The sequence below is a fragment of the Azolla caroliniana genome, unplaced genomic scaffold, assembly GCF_043228905.1.
Source record: "Azolla caroliniana isolate FFs.n. ecotype wild unplaced genomic scaffold, voAzoCaro1.0.p SCAF_13, whole genome shotgun sequence".
Lineage (NCBI taxonomy): Eukaryota > Viridiplantae > Streptophyta > Polypodiopsida > Salviniales > Salviniaceae > Azolla > Azolla caroliniana.
This window is the reverse complement of record NW_028230448.1, coordinates 17,715,897-17,738,497: the sequence shown is the minus strand read 5'-3', so window position 1 is coordinate 17,738,497 and position 22,601 is coordinate 17,715,897. Positions and strand designations below refer to the sequence as shown.

Sequence of the window (22,601 nt, the reverse complement as noted above, 5' to 3'; positions counted from 1 at the left end):
GGAACAAAAAGTGATGCATTTTCACATAAGAAGTGTGGAGTTTATCCATGTGTTAAGAATTTTACTAATGAATGTCGCAATTGAGAGTTCAAATAGTAAATTGGAAAGAAATGTGTCTAAGGTAGAAAGCAAACACAAATGTGGAGTAATATATCAAATTGTGATTACTCATTCATAAACTTGTCCGGGACAAAATATGCATGATCGAGGGGTCTCCTTTCTTTTGCCCAAGCCCCCGATTACATCAAAGAGAATGTGAGGTAACTCATGTGAAAGCAAACTCAAATGTGGAGTAATAATATACTATTGTGTGATTACTTATTCATAAACTTGTTCGAGGCAAAATATGCATGGTTGAGGAATCTCCTTTCTTTTGCCCAAGACCCCATTTAGATCAAAGAGAATGTGAGCTAACTCGTGTGAAAGCAACAATGTGGTTCGCAAACAAAAGGATGGACTCAAGAGAAAATATGTGGTTTTGAAGTTTGATGCGACATAATCAATGCAATATGTGAAACGTGAACCTCCGCATATTTTCCCAGCTTGTGATGTTGCAAAAATGTCCCATTCATGAAGGAATCTATTGAGCCATCCTGAAGCAAATGTAATGCATCTCATCTTTCTATTTATTTCTTCATATTCCATCCATGTGAATGTAATGCATCTCCTCTTTCTATTTATTTCTTCACATTCCATCCAAGTGGAATCCACTCCAAGGATGTACAATTCTACGGTTACAAACTCGATGACAAAGTGGCAATTCTAATTCTACGATTAGAAAGTTGGCAATAAAGTGAGTTCCACAAGGGTTTTTAATGAGCATAGTTGGTCAAGTGTGGACATTGGACATAGTACAACAATCTTAGCTAAGATAGAATCCCCACAAATCTTCAATATTAGGATATACAACGACCTTATCCATTATCATAAAAAAACCACTTATGAAGAAGAAAAGATTGTTACAAATTAAATACTTACAATGTGCATCGTTTACATTCCTAAACGTTTCATCTCTAGACTAAGAGTTTGCAAATACATTCCTAAAAGACACCGCACAATCAATCGTGCCACAATTTTCACAACTTGACACGAGTTTTGTGACTCTTCATCGTGGAGTATAACATGCACAAGTTGCTAAATTTATCAACTACAAAGGAGTATCAAGTGATGTTTTTTTAGAGCACAAGTTTTGACTCTAATTTAATAATCTACGAGTTTTGTGACCCTCATCGTGGAGCATATCTTAACATACATGAATTGCTAAATTTATGAACTACAAAGGAGCATCAAGTGATCTTTTATCAAACCACAAGTTCTCTAATTTGATCAAGCTATGATCATGTAATTCTCATTTACACTCTTTTGTCTTGAGCAACTCTACTTGAGATATGCATAAATTTAAATGTACTCCCATTTACCTCATCTCTATTTGGTTGGGTTATGGTCTATGACAACCAATGTAGAAGTCTCGCTCAGTTCAAGCCATGCATAATTTAAATCTAATATATGGATCGTTTGTGTAGCTCTAACTTGGTGGATGTAGACATTCCATAAACAGTCATGCTCAGTTCAAGCCATGCATAATTTAAATCTAATGCATAATTTAAATCTAATATATGGATCGTGTGTTTAGCTCCAACTTGGTGGATGTAGACAATTCCATAAACAATGTAACCACTTGCACCTACAACCTCCTCGTCATCTGACAAAACCATCCGTTGCGTGAAAACAATAGATGTTCCCACATGCCAAGGGCTATGACACAAGTGCATGAATGCCCAAACTTTGTTATGGCAAGTGGTGCAAGACATTTGTTATGCACCATCCAAACTATTAAAGGGTTAGAGAAAGACAAAGACAAAGGGTTGGCTAGTAGATCGTAAAAAGTCTGTCAAAGCTACATATAATTTTAAATCTACTCTCCATATGTATGAATACATATCTTGGGCGGCCCAAGTACATAATAAGAAAAATGTAGTGAATGGATATTTCACCTAAAGAAAGTAAAAAAGAAAGTGGGGGGTGTCTGTAGTGGGTATCCAACTCTTTTGTCTTAAAGTTACAACATTTGTCTTTAATTAAGAAAAAAAATACATTAATCATAAAGCAAATTTTGTCTACAACAAGAGGAAGAAGGTAAAGAAGCTTTTTTTATTGATAGGGAGGAAGAAGGAAATATATAAGATTCCTTCTATATATTTATTTTCCACCATTTTTTGACAAAGAACCAGCAAAAGAAGGTTATTGAGCTACAATACATAACAATATGAAGGTTTTTAAAAAAGAAAGCAAAAGTTTTGGCATTTGTTGGGTTTTTTTTTGTGCACTTATCCAAATGTGGCGTTTTTTTTTTTGTTTTATTATTTTTGTCACTCTTCTCTTTTCTTTTGATAGATGGGTGTTTTTCCTTAAGTTTTGCTAAATGATACCAAATCCCGATCCCCCGGCCCGGCCAGATCTCCGATCCCGGACACTCCTTAACTTAATGAAAAAAGACTACCTATTGGCCGCACCGCCTCAGTAGCGCGCCTTCGATCGTGACCCCGGGCCCGAAAGCCACGGCAATTCCCCACTCACACCCCTCCTGGTTGTCCGCATCCGAGTCCTTACGCCGAAGCTCATCCAACACGAACAACACGGTCGAGGCCGAGATGTTCCCGTAGTTCTTTAGGATGTGGCGGCTGGCCGCAAGCTTCTCGGGCGAGAGCTGCATCGCCTCCTCCACCGCGTTCAATATGGCCGGCCCACCCGAATGCACAGCCCAAAACACATCATTGAACCCCTTCTTCGAATCATCCCCTTCTATGTTCTCCAAGGCCTTGAGGCAGAAGGATCCGACATGCTTCGAGACGAGGGACGGGAGGGTGCGATCGAGGTAGAATTGCAAGCCCTCGAGCTTCATCGTGCCTTCGATGATCTTGTCCGAGTCGGGGGCCAAGACCTCGCCCACCCACTCGATCTCGTAGAATGGCCGCTCGATCTTGGGGTCGGGATCGGCCCCCACGATCACGCCCGAGGCTCCATCCCCGAAGAGAGCTGTCCCTACGAGATCGTAAGGGAACTTCTCATTGGGCGCCCGGAAGGTCGGGGCCGCGAGCTCGCTACAACAGATGAGGATCCGGGATCCGGGGTTGTTCTCGGCCAAGTCCTTGGCCACACGGAGGGCCGTGATCCCGGCATAGCACCCGAGCATGTAGAGCATGACCCGTTTCACATCCGGCCGGAGGCCTAGGGATTTGGTGAGCATGACATCGGCCCCCGGGATGGCCACTCCGGTCAAGGTGGCCACCACGAGGTGGGTAATCTCGGTCGCCGGACGGCCCCACTCGTTGATCGCCTGGATAGCCGCCTCGTGGGCAAGCTTCGGGACCTCGACCGCAAAGAGCGAGTTCCTCTGCTCGATGCTTGGCTCGCCCGGGGTATAGAACTCGGGGTGCTCCTTCAGCAATTCCTCGGTGAGGATCGAGTACCTCGTGTCGATGCCAGATCTATCACCTGCATAAATTTCGGAAAGAGTTTTAGGCTCCCCAGGAGGGTTTAGAAGGGGTTTCACCATGCAAATTTAACCACGATTTTAGGGTTTCATGCAAATTTAACCACAATTTTAGTGGTTTTACCCAGATCTATCCTTCTTTTTTTTGTTTGTTTTTGGAAAGGGAATTTGGGTTAGGGTTAATAGGATTTTTGTAAGAGAATTGCCGAGGAACCAACTTACAAATCCGTTGCATCTTTTGCTTAAGCTGGACCTTGTCCTCGCAGCCGGTGACCTTGAAGTACCAATCGGTGTAGGTGGACTGGGTGATCTTGTTGGGCGGGGTGGCGCGGCCCATGGCGAGCACGGCGGCACGGGGTTTGTGGCGGGGAGGGAACTCGTTGAGCCTACGCTCGGGGGCCGAATCCTGGGAGAGGCCCGAGGCGGCCGTGAGGCGGGGGGAGGGTGGCTCGACCCAAGTGGGGCCTTCGGGGAGGGCGGCTGGACGGGGCGAGGGTTGTTCGATCCATGTGGGGCACGTGGGGCGCGGTGTCCCAGGAACCTCCTCGGCGGGAACCCATTCACGGCGACCTTGGGCAGCAACCTCTACCTCGAGAAACATGGTGTGAATGAAGGAAGAAATCTACAAGCTTTTGGGTGAAGATTAGATTGGTAAGAGGAAATTAACACTTAATTTCTTTGTTGTGCTTGTTCAATGTTTGGAAGAAGAAAGAAAGAAGGAAAACCTCCCTTAAAGATTAGATATATGATTAGATGAGATTAGAAGAGAGTTCTTTTTCAAGAAGGATTGTTTGTGTTGGAAACCAAGATTTGAGCTTGAAACCTCTTTATGCTTCTCTCTTTCCCTCTTACTCACTCTTTTGTAGTTAAGATTGGGAGCCTTCCATTGCCCTCTTTTATACAATGGCCACCCATTGACTCATTCTTCCTTTTCTTTCTCACACAACACCCATTGATGTCACATGTGTGACATGCATTGCTTCATCTCTCTCATTTCTCCTTTGGCCTTGTTGACTTGTTCAACCATATCTTTGCTTGTCCCTCGTTCACACGCACGCGTACGCCTCACGTGGTCGCGCAACAACCCACCAACACACACACACACACACAGAGCTTTCTCCGACGTTCCTTTCGGCCCCATGCACTCCCCTCTCGCCCATGTCCACATTTTGTCCGTTCCCCTTCTCGCCATCTCACGACCACCTCTTTTCACTCTAAGCCTTTGGTTCACACTTGTGTCGAAATTTTCGCTTTACGGGAAGACGTGCTCACACTTATCTTGTTGTTAGAATGGTATTTAAAACTAGCTTTTCATTGTTCCTCGAATTTTGTCACGAGAGTTTACCTTGTTCGCGTTGGCCTTGCAAGTTTCCCTTGTTAATACGTATTGCCATCGCCACTTCTTTGTCAATCAAAATCTTTGACGGGTCGACTTATAAAGTTGTATATTCTTCATTGGTGGAAAAAAGTTGCATCCTTCCTCATATCGTCCCCACTTTTAGCAGCCCAACACAAACAAACTCATTCACTACTTTCATCCTTGAGCATTTTAATAATTTTGTGAGACAAGACTTCCTCTTAGAGCATTTTGATATTTATTTAGGAGCAAAGACTCTTCTTTGGACAGAATTTGGACACTTTATGAAGGCAAAGACTCTTCCAAGTTCCTCTGTTAGCATTTGGATATTTTGTGAATCATCATGAGCCACGTTCCACTAGCGATGCCACAACGTGTGGCGCTATTTAGCTTGAGAAGTAAAAAGTTTTCAATGGGGCCCATGTGATCATATAGATGATATGAGTAACATTGTGAAAGTACAATATCAATGTGGTTGTTCCATTGTTGTCTCAATATGAAATATAAATAAGAAAAGGAAATCGGTTGAAATAGAGCAACTTCATTGACAAAAGCCTTAATCCTCGTGAAAAGCCAAGACAAGAATGAGTTGCTCCGGAAGCGAATAAACCTAATGCAAGTATAAAGTTGGCAAAACATTGTAAGTTGTAACACATGTCAAGACAAGTGTTAATATATTTTCATAACTTAATGACGTGTGAAAGTGACATCATAATCTCAATTACACTTAAATTTAAAAGCAATAAGCATATATATCTTCAATGAAAACATCTTGTTCCAACAAGCCACGTCAAATGTTTAGGATGAAAAGTATACTTTCTTAATAGCTCTAAAAATTAAGGGCTATAAGCCTAGATATCTTCAATGAAAACATATTGCTCTAACACACCACGATAAATATTTTTGGATGAAAAGTATATTTTCTACCTTGTCTTATATCTCCTTTAATTTATTTACTTTTCCCCTTTACTAATCCCTTTCTCACTCAATCCTTTCCTCATCCAAAAAGACCCATTGAAGGTCCTCATAACTCCCCTTTCCGGAGATTAACAAAAAGAGATAGAATGCTTTCCAAGCATATTTTCTTTACTTTACTTTTCTAAATCTCAACATTATTTATGTTTCCTTATTCTTCCCTCATTTCCTCCTTGTGTGCTTTGGTTCGACCATAAGACCCACTTGGCTCTTTGTGAACATTGAACATGTCACCCATGTTAGTGATGTGGCAATCTATTAAGGCTTCATAATTTTGCAAGATCTACTTGATGTCTAAGAAGGATATGTTAGGGCCACGTAAAACACACCTAGGTTGTGGCCTTATATAACCAGGCCAATGTCCTTATTTCATAGGTTTAGGGTTTATTATCATCAGTCACCCACATCACCATTGTGGCAACTTATTAAGATTTCATAAGTTTACAATATTTCCCTTATTTCTAAGAAGGATGGGGTACGGCCTAGTAAACATATCATCCCATTGTAGAAAATTGTAAAATTTCACACTTGCTCTATTTTTTTAGGTGATTTTCTTTTCTTGTTTTTGTGGGTATCCCATGATAGAGCTTCATCTTAGTTGAGTAATTGTTTCTATGCACACCTTTATTCTCTATTCAACAACCTTAAAGAGAAATTTGTCATAATGTTTATTAGCAATGGGCACGGTTTCGGCTCAAACTGAACCGAACTGTTAAACCATGGTTTAACTACCAATCGGCGCGGTTCAGTTCGGTTTTGGTTTGGTTCGGTTTCAAGGCAAAGAAACCGAGCTGAACCGTTTATTTAAAACATAAACCAAACCAAACCGTTTAGGGAAAAGTTGAAACCAAACCAAACCATTTAATAAAAAATTTAAACCTAAGCACTAAATTAAACTAATTAAACATCTAAATAAACAAAAATACATTAAATTAAATAAGCATTTAAGTTAAATTTATTGAATCAATAAAAAAAACTTTAATTGAACCATTAAATTAAATAAACATTTAAGTTAAATTTATTAAATCAATAAACTATTAAGATAAAACAAAAGTTAACCAAAAACCTATAAACCTTTAAACCAAACCTATAAACCCAAGTTTCAGAACCGAACCAAACCGTTTATCGAAAATCTAAACCAAACCAAACCATTAAATTTTTCTAGAACCAAAAAACCGTTAAACCATGGCTTAACGGTTCGGTTCGGTTTGAGCCTAAATCGTGCCCATTGCTAGGTTTAACGGTTTATTGGTTCCAAAATTTTTAATGGTTTGGTTTGGATTGGATTTTCGATAAATGGTTCAATTCGGTTCTAAAACTCGGATATATAGGTTTATAGGTTTGGTTTAAAGGCTTATAGGTTTTTGGTTAACTTTTCCTTTACCTTAATAATTTATTGATTTAATGCTTTAATTAATTTAACTTAAATGTTTATTTAATTTAATGGTTCAATTAAAGCTTTTTTTATTGATTTAATAAATTTAACTTAAATGTTTATTTAATTTAATGGTTCAATTAAAGCTTTTTTTATTGATTTAATAAATTTAACTTAAATGTTTATTTAATTTAATGTATTTTTGTTTATTTAGACGTTTAATTAGTTTGACTTAAGAGGTTAGGTTTAAATTTTTTATTAAATGGTTCGGTTTGGTTTCAACTTTTCCCTAAACGGTTTGGTTTTAAATGGTTTGTTTCAACTGTTTCTTAAATGCTTTGGTTTAAATACTGAGAGTTCATAAACGGTTTGGTTTGGTTTTGGTTTTAAATAAACGGTTCAGTTTCTATGCCTTGAAATTGAACCGAACCGTGCCCATCGCTAAATGTTATCTCTAATTTTGAGTTTGCAAAATGACATATTGGTGTTTACCATTAACGCATTCTCAAGGAAGATTCCCCACTCCCATGAATTTGGGAAGACAAAGAGTAGAAATAGATGTGGAGAACAATAATCAACATCTATGTTTAGTAGCACAAAAGACTAAGCAAACAGTGAAGATTTTTCTTGTACATCTAGAGGTAAGTAGAATCCAATATGGGAGAAAGATTTGTAGACTTAACTTTGGCACGATTCTACTCTCTCTTTTTATCATCAAACAAAAAATTGTAGTAAGGAAGTGGACAAAGACAAGTGGAATAGGCCAAAATAGCACACAATGATAGGAAGTTCAAGAGAGAGTGGTTGGGTTCAAATGAATGTGTAGGCATAAGGTCTCCTTGGAATGTTATTGAGTAGCAAAAAGAGGGTACATTTCCAACCAAACTAATAATAATAAATGTCTTATTAAGTTTGAGATAGTTAAATATGTTTTGAACATTGAAAGGAATGATGAGGGAAAGAATGCTAGCAATATATTTTAACATGTCAAAGTGAAATAACAAAATCTAAAAACCACACCATTGTTCAACATAAAGTACACCGTGTCGTGGATGATTTGAGACAATCCCTAAACCCTTGTTGTGTCCTATACCACCATGTATGGTCTAGATATGTAGTTGGCTTAGATCAAATGATATGTCCATAACTGTTGAGAGACAAGGCTCTCAACATTGGCCGGATCGGTTGAAGAAGCCGAGGACCGGATCGGTTGGGACTGATCGGTTAGGCCGAGTGCGTAAACCGGGAGGCCGTTAGGAAAGATATTCCATGAGGAATATATTTGGGAGTTAGTGTAGGAGCTCTTAATGAGTATTGAAGTACTGTCAATACTTCGGTCGGTCCTTCTAGGACTTGTATAAAAGTGCTCTCTGAAGCACGTCTTATGTACAGATCGAGTATTATTGTTGAATATAGGTTTTCGTGTTTCTCTCTCTTTCTGTCTCTTTCGTGTTTCTCTCTCTTTGCGTATACCGTGTAAGCTCAAGCTCTCCATTAAACCTGAGTTTTTTTCCTTTCTGTTCGGTCTTCATACTTGCTTCCGCACGCTACTTTCTACATGGTATCAGAGCGCGAGGGTTGAGAACCTCTCTGCAGCCGACACAGCTTGACGAAGAAGAACAAGAAGAACGATGGATAGAGGCATGGCGAGCTCGCTTCCATCAGAGAAGCTCGATAGAACCAACTACGCGTCTTGGTCCTACAAGATGCACCAGTACCTGCTCGAACACCGCTACTAGAGTTATGTCGAAGGAGCTAATGACGCGGCACCCGAATCGACACATAGAGACTTCCCATCGTGGGAGCAATCGGCGAGCAGGGTATTATACTACTTCGTGTCGTGTGTGGGCGAACAACTATTGAGCTATGTTCGGGATGCAAAGACGTCGAAGGGTGCGTGGGAAAATCTGAAGAAGATTTTCGCCGCGAGCACCACAACCAGGAAGCTTCAGCTCCGACAGGAATTGAGCAACCTACGACAACGCGACTTGTCGGTGGCAGACTATACCTTGAAGATCAAGGATATCTGCAACTCCCTCGCCTCCATAGAGGTGAACATCGAGGAGAGCGAGATGGTCCAGATCTGTCTCAGAAGTTTGGTGTCGAAGTTCGGAGCATTCCAAACGGCTGTGTGTACCCGGGAGAATATGTCGTCCTTTTTCGCCTTACAGTCGATGCTCCTGGTAGAGGAGAACCACGCGGGTGAGTCTACAAGCACGCACACCAACAACAGAATGTTGTACACGGAGGGAGATAGGCCTCGTGGACGTGGAGGACGAGGCGAGTCGGCGCGCAATGGAGGCGGCCGACGAGATCAAGGAAGAAGGCACCGAAGTGATGCCGACAGCAACTCCGGACCCTCCGGAAACAGGGGGAGTCGAAGCGATGAGAACCGGCAAGGGAAGGCCATCGCGGAGTCCTGGTACTGTGGCAAGAAAGGCCACAGGGAAAGTGAGTGCTGGAAGAAGCGTGCCGATTCGGAGAGAACCGGTTCCGGAAACGGCTCCGGACATACCGACAAGGGAAATCGGCAGCGATCGCACTACGCCGAAGACTCCGGGAGAGCCGGAGAAGGGTCTGTCTTCGTGACGAGACACGAAGCAAACTCAATGAAACAGAGCACCCCGAGATCGGACGAGGTATGGTACGTAGACTCCGGCGCGTCAAACCACATGACGAGCCATAAGGAGTGGTTCTCGTACCTTGAAAAACCGATAAAACCTAGAGTAGTCGCAATTGGAGACGACACTCTGCATCCAATCGCGAATGTCGGAGAAGTTCCCCTTAGCCCCGTCGGGCAGAAAGGAAAACTCATGAACGTGTTGCACGTCCCGACAATCACGAAGAACTTGGTCTCGGTCGGACAGATCGTCGACCAAGGGATGGAGGTTCGGTTTACACACCTCGGGTGCTTCATTGAGGAAGAAGGCCGTGTGATTGCGCAAGGGCGCAGAGACAGGAGGATGTTCATCCTCGACTCCACTAACGGCGGCACCGCAATGTTCGTGAAGGGACAAAAAGCCGAGTCGGACATCGACTTGTGGCACAAGCGGATAGGCCACGTCAACCACCAGCGGCGTCAAGATCTGCAATCGAAACAGGTAGTGTTCGGATTGCCCAAATTTAGTGCTCGAAAGGCACAAATTTGTGGAGCCTGCCAGCTCGGGAAGCAACACCGACTTCCTTTCCCCAACAAGCGAAACCGGAGCCGGAACAAGCTCGACCTTATAAACTCCGATGTATGGGGGCCGGCACAAAACGTTAGTCTTGGCGGGAGCCGATATTTCGTCTCCTTCATCGACGACCACACGCGGCACACGTGGATCTACCTCATTGAGAGGAAGAACGAAGTCTTCGACTGTTTCCGGGACCTCAAAGGGTTCGTGGAAACGGAAACGGGACGAAAGATCAAGTGTTTGCGGTCGGATGGCGGGAAAGAGTACTTTTCCGGTCAATTCAATGGTTACCTACAACAAATGGGAATTCGCTGCGAATTCAGTTGTAGATACACGCCGGAGCTGAACGGCGTGGCCGAGAGAAAGAATCGGTCAGTTGTGGAAGCGGCACGGGCAATGCTAGAGGAGAAGAGCTTGCCCAAGTTCTATTGGGCCGAGGCGGTAAGGACCGCGGTATACATCCAAAACCGGATCAGAGACCAAGTGTCGGCGCACGAGCTATACTTCGTAACGAAGCCGAACTTACGACACTTGAGGGTGTTCGGTAGCATTGCGTATGTGCATATACCGAAGGAGAAAAGGAGCAAGTTGGACGCAAACGCCAAGAAATGCATCTTGGTCGGTTACTCGGACGAGCAGAAGGGTTATAAGTGTTATAACCCTCGCAACAAACAAGCGCGTGTCAGCCGCGACGTTGTGTTTGACGAGTCCGCGTCCTGGTACCTGCCCCCGACTACGAAACTCGACTCCAATCCGAGCTCTGACGATGGGATCAGCGAGGCCAAGATGCCTCCGGATGAGCCGGAAATCGAGACCCGCGAAGAGAGTCCGATTTCACTCCGGTTAAGTGGACCGATTGGACGACTGAGTCGGTACGACCAGTCCGATGAAGAGTCGGCGAGTAGTGGAGACTCGGTCGTGCATTCCCTGCGCAGGAAGCCGAGGAGACGGCTTACGCGCAAAGAGAAAGGGAAGAAGAGGGTGTCGGATTCCGGCACGGAAAGGAACGAGTCAGACTGACGCGAGTCCGACTCTGAGGGAACCGGTGACGGGTCTTTAAAGATGAAGACCGCGTCGACCGAGAAGGCCTCGACATCGCCTAACGTGAGTTTACGCCGATCTACCCGCCAAAAGAATCCTGTTTTGCGGTTTGGATACAACGAGTACATGGCGCATCATTATGCGTACATGACCTGTGTAGCGGAAGTGTGTGAGCCGGAGAGCTATGTAGAAGCGGCCAAAGACGCGAATTGGCATGCCGCGATGGAAAAAGAGATGCACGCATTAGCGGAGAACGAGACCTGGGACCTGGTTGATGCACCAAGAGGGGTAAAACCGATCGGGTGTAGGTGGGTGTACAAAGTCAAGTACAACACCGATGGCTCGGTCAACCGGTACAAGGCTCGGCTAGTGGCAAAGGGCTACACGCAGAAACACGTCATCAACTACGATGAGACATTTGCGCCGGTCGCGAAAATGACGACCGTCCGTGTTTTGCTCGCAGTAGCCGCGGCCAAGGGGTGGCACTTACATCAGATGGATGTAAAGAATGTGTTCCTGCAAGGTGACCTTGAGGAACAGGTGTACATGGTACAGCCCCCCGGATTTCACTCCGGAATGAACTCCTCGGCAGTATGCCGACTGAAGAAGTCCCTTTACGGACTGAAGCAAGCCCCGCGTGCCTGGAACGCGAAGATCACGCAACACCTGCGTCGGATGGGCTTCGTCACGTCAAAATCAGACTCTTCCCTGTTCATCCGAAAAGGTAGACTCGGACCGGTTAGTATTCTACTATATGTCGATGACTTGGTCATCACCGGCGCCGACCTAGGTGAAATCGACCGCGTGAAGCTTCAGCTTGCGGCATCTTTCGACATGAAGGATCTAGGGGACCTTCATTACTTCCTCGGGATCGAAGTGATTCGTATCCCCGAAGGCATATTGATCAGCCAACGTCATTACGTGCTAAGTATGCTCTTCAAACTCGGGATGGCTGACTGTAAGTCCGTCTCGACTCCTCTGGACAGAACCGTCAAGCTTCGTCTCGATACGGGAAAGGTATGCGACCCGACGAAGTTCCGACAAATTGTCGGAAGCCTCATATACTTGACCCTCACCCGACCAGACCTCAGTTATCCAGTCGGGGTGATCCCTCAGTTCATGGCGCGACCTACCGAGGAGCACCTTCAGTGTGCACGACGCATACTTCGGTATGTCAACGGCACTAAAGACCGAGGACTGCTATATCGGACCGGTGCAGCCACGCAGTTAGTCGGCTACACCGATGTTGATTGGGCTGGCAACGCCGCCGATCGCCGATCCACGTCCGGATACGCGTTCTCCCTCAGGAGTGCCGCGATCGCGTGGAGCAATAAGAAGCAGCCGATAGTTGCACTGTCGAGCACCGAAGCTGAGTACCGAGGAGCGGCTGTCGCGACATGCAAAGCCATATGGTTGAAGCGGCTACTTAAGGACATGCAAGAGGAGGTGTCTGATCCAACGACGATCTACTGCGACAACCTCAGCAGCATCCAGCTCGCGAAGAACCCCGTTTTCCACGCTCGGACCAAGCACATTGAGGTGCACTACCACTTCGTCCGTGAGCGTGTCCTTTCCGGTGAAGTCGAACTTCAGTACGTGCCGACGGTTCGGCAGACTGCCGACATCTTCACAAAGCCTCTTGGTCTGGACAAGTTGCGGCAATTCTCAGGTGCGCTCGGGTTGCGTCACCTCGACGTGCCAAACTTGAGGGGGAGAACAGTCCCGAACGACCAAGCAAGGCGGCAGGAAAGGAGCGGAGACCGCGACACCGAGTCGGTTGTCGAGTTCGACTTCGGATCGGCTGAAGAAGCCGAGGGCGAACCCGTGGAGAAGTCAGGAAGCGGACAGAAGGGGAGTAGCCGAAGGAGAGACCCGAAGCCAACCACGCATGGGGGACTTGTATAAAAGTGTTCACTGAAGCACGTCTTATGTACAGATCGAGTATTATTGTTGAATATAGGTTTTCGTGTTTCTCTCTCTTTCTGTCTCTCCTGCGTATACCGTGTAAGCTCAAGCTCTCCATTAAACCTGAGTTTTTTTCCTTTCTGTTCGGTTTTCATACTTGCTTCCGCACGCTACTTTCTACAATAACATTAAGCCTCACTCTTGTAACCATGAGTAATAGTTAAGTGATTATACACATGTGTTTTTATAGAATTGCATGTCAAATGTCGTTATTATGGTTGATGCTTGTATTTCATTATGGTCATATAACACTTCAGTTATACTATGTAGCCAAAATTGAGAGTCGTGAGTGAAAGTAAGAGTATGATGTGAGTTTATAAAGATAGAATGAATAGTGTGCATATATAATCATAGAATACAAAATCATCTTATGACAAACATTAATCTCATAGGTGAATCGTGAGTGAAAGTAAGAGTATGATGTGAATTTATAAAGATAGAATGAATAGTATGCATATATATATAATCATAGAATACAAAATCATCTTCTGACAAACATTAATCTCATAGGTATTTAAGTGCAATAGTATGTAGACATGAGATGAATAAAGAACGGTACTTGCTATAAGTAAAGAACATATTAATGAAGACAAACAAATGAAAAGAATATATGCATGTTCCAACTTCCAACTCACCTGAAATGCTTAATAACCAAGTTCATGGCCTAAGAGCATGACATCAACCAAAGGCTTCTCGTGAATTTGCAACAAGTGAATGCTAAGAAAGCTCAATAACATGAGTTAACTAACAAAGTTCACCAACTTGAAGTGGCGCTCGATAACAAAACACCTTAGGAGCACAAAGATCATAAAAAGAATCCAAGACAAGTCTCCTATGAAGTTTGATGATACTTGTCATAATTATGAGGATTCTTGTATTTGATACATCTAGCGTTACAAATGTTATTCAACTTATGTGGCATGACGACGATTACTACAACAACAACTTGGTTTTCACCAATTCTCAAGAAAGGCTCTGTTACGTTAGATAACTTTGATGAGTTCACTAAGGAATTTCAAGCTTGTTTTGGAGGTCTGGATAGTATGCGAACCGCGATCAATAAGATTTAGGTCGTAAACTCCTTTTCTCATAGAAGAAGCTATCAATAAGATTTGTTAAAATACTTTTGAGGGTTGAGTTTTCGAAAATTATGATAGGGAGAGATCCATCAGCCTCGACATATGCAAATTATTTTCACCTTTATGCAAGAAACATCCCTTGGGACAAAGAGCCATTAATCGATCAATTTCAACAAGGGCTTTGTAATTATGTGAAGGATCTAGTTCTCATATTTCATGAAGATCCCAAATCACTTACCAAGGCGATTAATCGAGATGTCAACAATGGTCTTGTCCAAGATCAAAGCAAATGTATGTGTCAATGGCAATGTTACCATTATTTATTTACAACTATTCAAAACCTTATCCTTAATCAAATATGTAGCCCTACTCCAAAGGAGATTGATAAACATGTCGCCAAGGACCATTAACAGAAGTTAAAAGGCAACGATGTTGGGTAAATTGGCGATGTGTATTCTTTGGTGGCATAGGACACGGCAAGTGCGATTAGTAAATTGATTCTCCAATTATATGTAGCCTTCCTCATAGCCTTGCACCATCAAATAGGTTTGAACCTCTTAACCAACTAGATAGTGTGTTAAACAAGTAAGTTCATAAAAAATAAGAACCATTTGTTTAGATATCCCAAAATATGTAGACTCAATCCAAAGTAATGGTTCCATTTCACCACCTCATTAGTATGGTTTTTGCCTCTTAAGTCACTAAGTCCTTGTTGCTTTTCTCTTAGATTCAAGAGCCAATTCTTGCTCTATATTCTCGAAATATTGTTTTGTCCAACATATGTCAAACTCAAGATGTCATTGATTCCTTTTCTAATCTCTCTTAGATTCAAGAGTCAACTCTTGCTTCATGGACTGAAAATATGCCTTGATGCAAAATCTTCTTGAAAACTTTGTGTGGTTCAACACCTATAATAATCATATATGGTCGGCATATTGCCTACAATTAAGACATAACTAAGTGTTTGAGTTAGTTCACGTAATACTCGGTTACCCCGTTCATGTCCTTTCAATCAATGTAATCTATAGTCTTGATCATCAAAATGTCCTCAATCTATATACCTTGGGTTGAGATTCACAATCCAATGACTGATTAGGAAAAATGAGCTATCCTAGAATCTCAAAAATCCACATCTTATTTCTTCATTGTTCCCAACTCCACTCTAGGTGCGGCATCATATATCAACAATTTCTCTACAAAGGTTGTGCAAAGAGGGATAGAAAGAAAAAAAGTTCATTCTTGCAGTAGTAACAACATCATCCCCAGTCTACAAATTTTGGATACTTTATTTCCAACAAAGTATCAAGAATTCAAAGATGTCTTTGATAAGGACAAGGCTAGTATGCTCCCATAACATCAATGTTATGATTGTGCAATCGATCTTCAATCGAGGAAAGCTCCACTGTAGAGTCTAACTAGCACCTTTATAGGTCAAGGTTCTTTGAAAATATATTGATGAGAATTTGTTAAGTAAATTCATTCAAGATTCTAAATCTCGTCCATGTAACAATATTCTTTACTAAGAAAGATAGATGCCTTCATTATAGAGGTTTAAAAACATGACTGTGGAAGAGTGCATAACATTATTATATATTATATATTATACCATGTATTTAGTGTAACTTTTCATACGTAACCCAGGTCCCATGTTACATTCATAATTTTATGATCTGCAAAAACCTCACACAAGTTGATGCATGATCATCACTTGTCATTCATGCGTGATTACAAAAAGCAATCATCCATCGTCACATGACGATATCATGTGTGTCCAAACAATACTATAGAATCATGTGCTCTAATATTGATATACCATCCTATAGTGTCCAAACCAGACTACATAAGCATATCATCTAGATAATACAATGTCATTCTACTCCTACTTACATCATCTTCTTCTCTTCTTCAAATTGATCTCATTCTCAGCTCTCATCCTGACATAGACATTTCACATGTAATGCATGTCAAGTTGTGTGAATGAAGTGGATGGCTAAAATCAAACTTGTAGTAGTCCTGAAGTAATGAAGAGGTATGAGTGTTATAAAGTAATAAGATTCAAACATACGCAAGCAAGCACCATCATGCAAAATGGAAGTACGCACAAACCTAAGACTCAATATAGTATACATGAACTAGAAGTTCCTGTTATGACCATTACCTTGCTTTTTAGACTTATCATGACATTATTTTACAATGATGTCTCTATTGATACACAGATATCAAGGCACTTATCATTAATACCAGGTAAGTAGAATATATAATGACCATCACATAGGTCTTCAGACAAGACCAAAACCACTTGGTGCACTTTTATGAAATATAAAAAAAGAAATGTAAAACCTTGAATATAACAAAAACCACTTAGTGCATTTTTATGAATATAACAAAAAGGAAATGTAAAAACCTTAAATAATAATCGTCATTTTCTCTATCTCTATCTGAATTTGCAACTCCATCATTCTCACATTCAGTATTCATCAAAATGCCAATCACTATGTCTTGCATCATTTCAAAATGCAAAAAATATTCCATATTTTTTCAGATTATAAACCTTCCCTCACCACATTCATCTATATATACACAAATTTTGAACACTATCATGAGTACAAACGAGATTTCACACAGAACTGACCAACAATATCTAGGTAGTGTTGTCACTTTGCGTTGGGTCACCCAGAAGGCCTCTAATCTTCACATCATATAGAACTTCCTCTACCTTCTTTAGGTCATACTTCATCCCTACAATTAGAAAAGAACAAAGATGAGTTCATCTGCACAAACTTGATCAGATGTTAGTAAAATACATTTTGAGGGCAAATTATAAAAATGCCACATTAAATAGATCCCAAAATGCATGCCTCTTTAAGTTTACAAAATTTGTTACCAAATTTGTTAAAATGCCACAGTTAATTACTTTCAAGGAAAAAGAAAATTCAGAATAAGGTTTCAGTGATATTCACACAGTTAATTTCCAAGATGATGAGTGGCTAATTTGAAACTAAAGATGGATTGGTAAATTATCAAACTAATTTTCCTTATTGTCGACAATAAATGATTTTCCTTATTGTGGTATTTTCAAATTTAGCTTATTAAATTACTAAAAATAATAGGTGACATTTTCAGAATCCTGTACCCTTGAGAGGCAATTCACGGATAAGGTTAAACTAGAGAAACATTTTTATCATTTGCCCAATATTTTATTTGTACATGACCCACCATCAAATCGCTTCCTAAGCAGATCATTTCGAAGATTCAACATGCGGAATGCTGCATATAAATCACTCAGAAATACCGACGCTCTCTTTGCACAGTCATAATCTCCTGTAGTCACCTGGTTTACAACATATCGGGGCTGCACAATGGAAAAATATATATATTTACCTTTACAAATTAGACAAATCATTTGTAAAAAGATGTAGGAAAAAAGTTGTATATGAATTGAATAATGATACTATGGTGAGGATGTTTATACCAATTCATTGGAAAGATTGCAGAGACCTAAAAATACACACAAATTTGTATATGAGCCAAGTCCATCAAAATGGAAAACACAAACCAAGAATTTAATACTGAATGTTTGCCCTTACCTACTAGATAGTCTTCAAGATCAAGTTCAAATTCTTCATCCTGCACTGTCACAGAAAAGAATCAGTTTTTTTAATCTTCAAATATTCTTTGTTTTTCATCATTTAGAAAAGAACAATTCACAGATTATCTAATACAGTCATCTGTTGTAAAGCAAATGTCCTAAACTAAGGTAGAGAGATAATTATACAACATCCAACTCTAACCGGGATCTTCATGCAGATGACAACATAGAAATATATGTATGGATCTGTGTAATCACAACCATGAAACAGGCATGATGTTCCATAGACTAAAAAGGCAACAGTGCTCATTAATGATTCTAGAATCATATAAGCGTATAAAAGCTAGAATCAGTGAGACACATGTAAATGATAGAACCATAAAACTACGTAAACGTGTGCATCCATGCAGAGGTGTAAAAGCTTATACATCCCAGGATTATAGATACACACAAAATCTAGAATCATAGAAAGGTATAAGATCATTGAGAAGAATGTAAAAACCAGAATAATGGAAGCACACAGAAGCTAGAATCACGGAAGGGTATAAAAGGTTGTTAAATATTAGAAACTCTAAAATCATATAAGTATATAACGCTGAGACAAAAGCTAGAATACTAGAAGGATATATAAGCTTAAATCCAAGAAAAATGCCTATAAAAGCTATATCATATCAGTATCTGAGCATATAAAACCTAGAATAAGTGAGAAGCATGTAAAAGTTAGAAATATAGAATCATCCAAGCATGTAAATATATAAAAATCAGAATCAGTGACATTAGAAGCATCCAAAAGCTAGAATCATAGAAGGATATAAAAGTTTGTAGAGTTTGGAATCATATAAGCATATCAAAGCTAGAATGATTGAAACATACTAAGGCTAGACTGAAACTTTTATATCCTCTTACTTACTTACATCCAAGTAAGAGAATCTAAGAGTTTATAGAGTTTAGAATCATATAGCAAATCAAAGCTAGAACGATTGAAACATACTAGGGCAAGATTCAATGAGAAAGTAGGAGAAAGCTAGAATCTTTGTAAAGGCATATAAAGACTAGAGTCACTTGGAAAGCATATAAAAGCTTACACCCAAGTAATGATGCAGCCTCTGAATGTGACAGCAGCCCACCAGTCTCAAGCCAATGAATAAAAGCAAGTAAAAACACTACAGTATAGGTCTGATTACGCCAATGATCATGGTACCTGAAGAATAAAGCCCTTTAGCTAGACTTCAAAGACGCTCAAAAACAAAATTACCTCATGATTTTCACACAAAGTACATCTACCTGTAATATTGTCCTGGAACAGACTTGAGAATTTCTGCAAGTTGTCTGTAGATTGTGCGAACTTGATCAATATGGGCCTTCACTTTAGCCAATATCTCTGTATAAGATAAAGCACTTCTCTATATTATCAATTTTAACTTTTGACTTTATTCTTGAGCATATGGATGTACTATCATGATTCCTGAACTACAAATACAAATTTGTGATGTATATAGCCACACATTTATGCTCACCAATAAACACAAATTAGATCATGCTGAAAAATTAGCAATAGGCGAGGTCTTGGTGATAGCCAAATCCGAACCATGTTACCCTGATTTATTACCTTAATGGATTAAACTGTTTGGTTTGATCCAAAATGGGATAACAGCTTTTTGGGGGTTTTGGTTTGGTGTAGGGGGGTAACGAATTTGGTTTAGTTGGGTTAGGAATTGAATTGGCTTAAATTTTTATGGTTTATCAAGTTTGAAACTATAAAATCTTCATAATCTTTGATTTCTAAATTCTAATTAACAGTTTGTTTTCTATATTTGAAGCAAAACAATATCACAAGCTTAATCTCGTGGTTTATGAACGACAACTAGCAGACTTTATGGTTTTCCAACTCTATGAGAGTCTTATGAGTTATGAGTATTTGTTTCAAATTATGAAAGCTGAAGAACTTTGTTTTCATATTTTTTTCGCATTCTTTTCATATTTTAAAGTTAATGATTTCGATTCTCATATTTTTTATAGGAAGGGTTGGTTTCATTAAGTTTGGTACATGAAACCGGTCTATTAACTGAAGTCCAGGAGTTTCCAGAAATTGAATAATCTTCGAAATCAGCTTCATTTTATTATTGTTTACAAATAGAATTTCTCCTTTATGATATTCCACAAATTATGTTTCTTTGCACTTGCCCTTATACCCTTGTCTGAATTATCCAATCGTTTATGGCCTGCATATTGTGAACAGTTCATTCTGTGATGCTTTAATTTCAAAGAGAATACAAAGCACGTGAAGCATGAATAGAACAAAACTTGACGGATTATCGAAAAACATGTTTTCCGAAGTGTTTCAACAAAGCAAAAACGATGAAAATCAAAGGAAGCCAAAATGCTTTGAGAAGAGAAAATAATAAGATGAAGAATGAATGTATTTCATAGACTTGTGTTTCGTCACGTTTCAGCAAAGAGAAACAGAAACATGTTTCCAGATGATGATGATGATGATGATGAACAAGAAGACGTATTACAAAAACGGGAAAAAAACAAAACACTTGGAGGAATGAGGAAGAAAAGAAAGCTTTTTTATTTTTATTTTTAAACCTGGAGAAGGTCGAGAGTGGTGTACGAGAAGGAGCTGAGCCTGCATGAGTCGAGTGACAGTATCAAGGTCGGCGACAATAACACGGAGCTTCTCGCGCAGGGAGCCAGACTCTTCGAGCTTCACACGGAACTCTTCGAACTGTTGATCCATGGGCAAAGAAGCTAAATTTGAAGACGAAGAAGAAGAAGAAGAAGAAGAAGAAGAAGAAGAAGAGAAGGCAGCGAGTATGGAGGATGATCTGTGTGGACGACTGGTGGAGAATGAGAAACAGACAGCGGAGGAGATGGAAGGAGAAGGAGAAGGAGAGGAAGGGAATGCAGGGAGTAGTGTGGAGGAGGAAGGTCTGCGCGGAGGTTTCAGGGAGTGGACAGAGGAGGAGAGGTAGGGTTTAGGGCATCTCAGAGTGGGAAGGCTTCTGAAGAAGAAGATGAAGGAGAAGGAGGAGGAGAAGGAGCAGGCCGCCATGGCCAGACGAAGAAGAAAGAAGAAGAAGCTCAGGCGGACGACCGGGCGGACACACGAGGCAACGCCTTTTGGACGGTTTCACACGGACACCCCGGACATTTACCAAAACACAGAAGATAAAAATCAAATGCCTTCCACTCTTAACTGTTTGTTAACATATGTATTATTATACATACTACATAGTATGACCCATACGTGCATTCGCATTCGCGTAAGAAAAACACCCTCAAAGAACGATAAATACCATACTTTTGGATTAACTATTTATTATGAGGCAAATAAGCCTAAAAAAAATAAAAATAATAAAACATTTAAAAAATGGGGGAAAAAAAAACTCAAGAATGTTTGTATAACATTCTCATTGGTTTTCAAACGTATGAAAACGAATGTTATGCTAGACGAACACGAATTTTATGTACTATGTATGTACATATATATATTTTTAACTATTATGCATAATTTTTGTCCACGTCCAGTGGTCGACCCATTGGGTCACGGGTCGGTCCCTCAAGACACACACACACACTCACTCGTTGGTTTGCCTCGCCTTCACGCCCGCGGGTCTTGGCTCCTGTGGGACTTTGCAAAAACTTCGCAATCACAAGGTTGTGTAGCGATAGTTGCAGTCAAAGTATGAAGAGCTCCGTTATCATATGTATTGGTAGTTTGAGCCATTGATTCTTCTTCCTTTCCTAGAAATTGCGTGGCTTTCCCGTTAGTTGGGAGAGTTTTTACAAAATGGCTATACAATGTGGTTATACAATTTCGGGCCACCTCACTTCTCGAGAACTTAAAACCTGAGGAAATACTTGTTGTGTTTTACCGATTGATTCTTTCCAAGGTTATTAACATGCTACCGCCATTAGCCTAAACACCTTTGCTCATCAATGCAATCATTTATAGTCTATGAATGATTGTTTGTAACAATCGGCAACGGTTCGGTTTGAGAGGGTCCAAACCGAACCATTTAATTTTTTTGAAACTTGAACCAAACCAAACCACGAAACCGTTAAACCGAATCGTGAAACATTTTTCAAACCATTAAACCGTAAAAACCGCGGTTTCGTGATTCGGTTTCGGTTTTCAACATAGGTCAAATTTTTTATTTTTTATTGTTTAAAATTTATAATATTTCATTTTTTAAAATTTTAAAGATGTTCCTAAAATGTGAGAATAAGGTCTTAAAATGAAAAGATTGTTTAAAAACAATCTTTTAGAATTTTTAAAATTTTTAAAAATAAAAAACCGTTTAAACCGCGGTTTTCGACTATTGAAACCGAACCGAACCGTTAAACCGCGGTTCGGTTTGGTTCAAACCAAACTGTTGCCGATTGTTAATTGTTTGCTAGTGAAGTCATTTGTTCAATCTTGTGTGCCTTACCCGCTCATTGGATTGTTACACGCTCGGAAAATGTAGAGCCTAAGTAGGAAACTATTTTGGTTATGGGCTATGTTTCATTTCAAGTTTTGTGGACAAATTGCAAGACCGTGGG

At 40.6% G+C, this 22,601-nt stretch overlaps 2 protein-coding genes across 2 annotated transcripts; both read right to left on the bottom strand.

Annotated features, from left to right (window-relative positions):
* Positions 1 to 2,132: 2,132 nt before the first annotated feature.
* On the bottom strand, positions 2,133 to 4,264 carry LOC147856464 (chalcone synthase 1-like). The gene is made up of 2 exons (XM_087329364.1): positions 3,716 to 4,264; positions 2,133 to 3,495 (listed from the first exon to the last, which is right to left on the bottom strand). The coding sequence occupies exons 1-2, from the start codon at positions 4,092 to 4,094 to the stop codon at positions 2,501 to 2,503; spliced, it is 1,374 nt and encodes a 457-aa protein (XP_087185490.1). The 5' UTR covers positions 4,095 to 4,264; the 3' UTR covers positions 2,133 to 2,500.
* A 12,670-nt stretch (positions 4,265 to 16,934) lies between these two features.
* On the bottom strand, positions 16,935 to 21,124 carry LOC147856463 (Translin family protein). Its single transcript, XM_087329902.1, has 7 exons — positions 20,643 to 21,124; positions 19,335 to 19,431; positions 19,136 to 19,251; positions 18,049 to 18,093; positions 17,934 to 17,959; positions 17,678 to 17,813; positions 16,935 to 17,200 (listed from the first exon to the last, which is right to left on the bottom strand). Exons 1-7 carry the CDS (start codon positions 21,106 to 21,108, stop codon positions 17,103 to 17,105), a joined length of 984 nt encoding a protein of 327 aa, XP_087186028.1. The 5' UTR covers positions 21,109 to 21,124; the 3' UTR covers positions 16,935 to 17,102.
* Positions 21,125 to 22,601: the final 1,477 nt, after the last annotated feature.

What these genes read in the sequence shown, in the direction of transcription:
- LOC147856464 (XM_087329364.1), bottom strand. Translation starts at nt 4,094, where the DNA reads ATGTTTCTCGAGGTAGAGGTTGCTGCCCAAGGTCGCCGTGAATGGGTT. An exon ending in GCAAAAGATGCAACGGATTT is followed by an intron (nt 3,496 to 3,715) that starts GTAAGTTGGTTC and finishes AAATTTATGCAG; the next exon opens with GTGATAGATCTGGCATCGAC.
- LOC147856463 (XM_087329902.1), bottom strand. Translation starts at nt 21,108, where the DNA reads ATGGCGGCCTGCTCCTTCTCCTCCTCCTTCTCCTTCATCTTCTTCTTC. An exon ending in TCTTGAAGACTATCTAGTAG is followed by an intron (nt 17,960 to 18,048) that starts GTAAGGGCAAAC and finishes GTGTATTTTTAG; the next exon opens with GTCTCTGCAATCTTTCCAAT. An exon ending in GCTTAGGAAGCGATTTGATG is followed by an intron (nt 17,201 to 17,677) that starts GTGGGTCATGTA and finishes TTCTAATTGTAG; the next exon opens with GGATGAAGTATGACCTAAAG.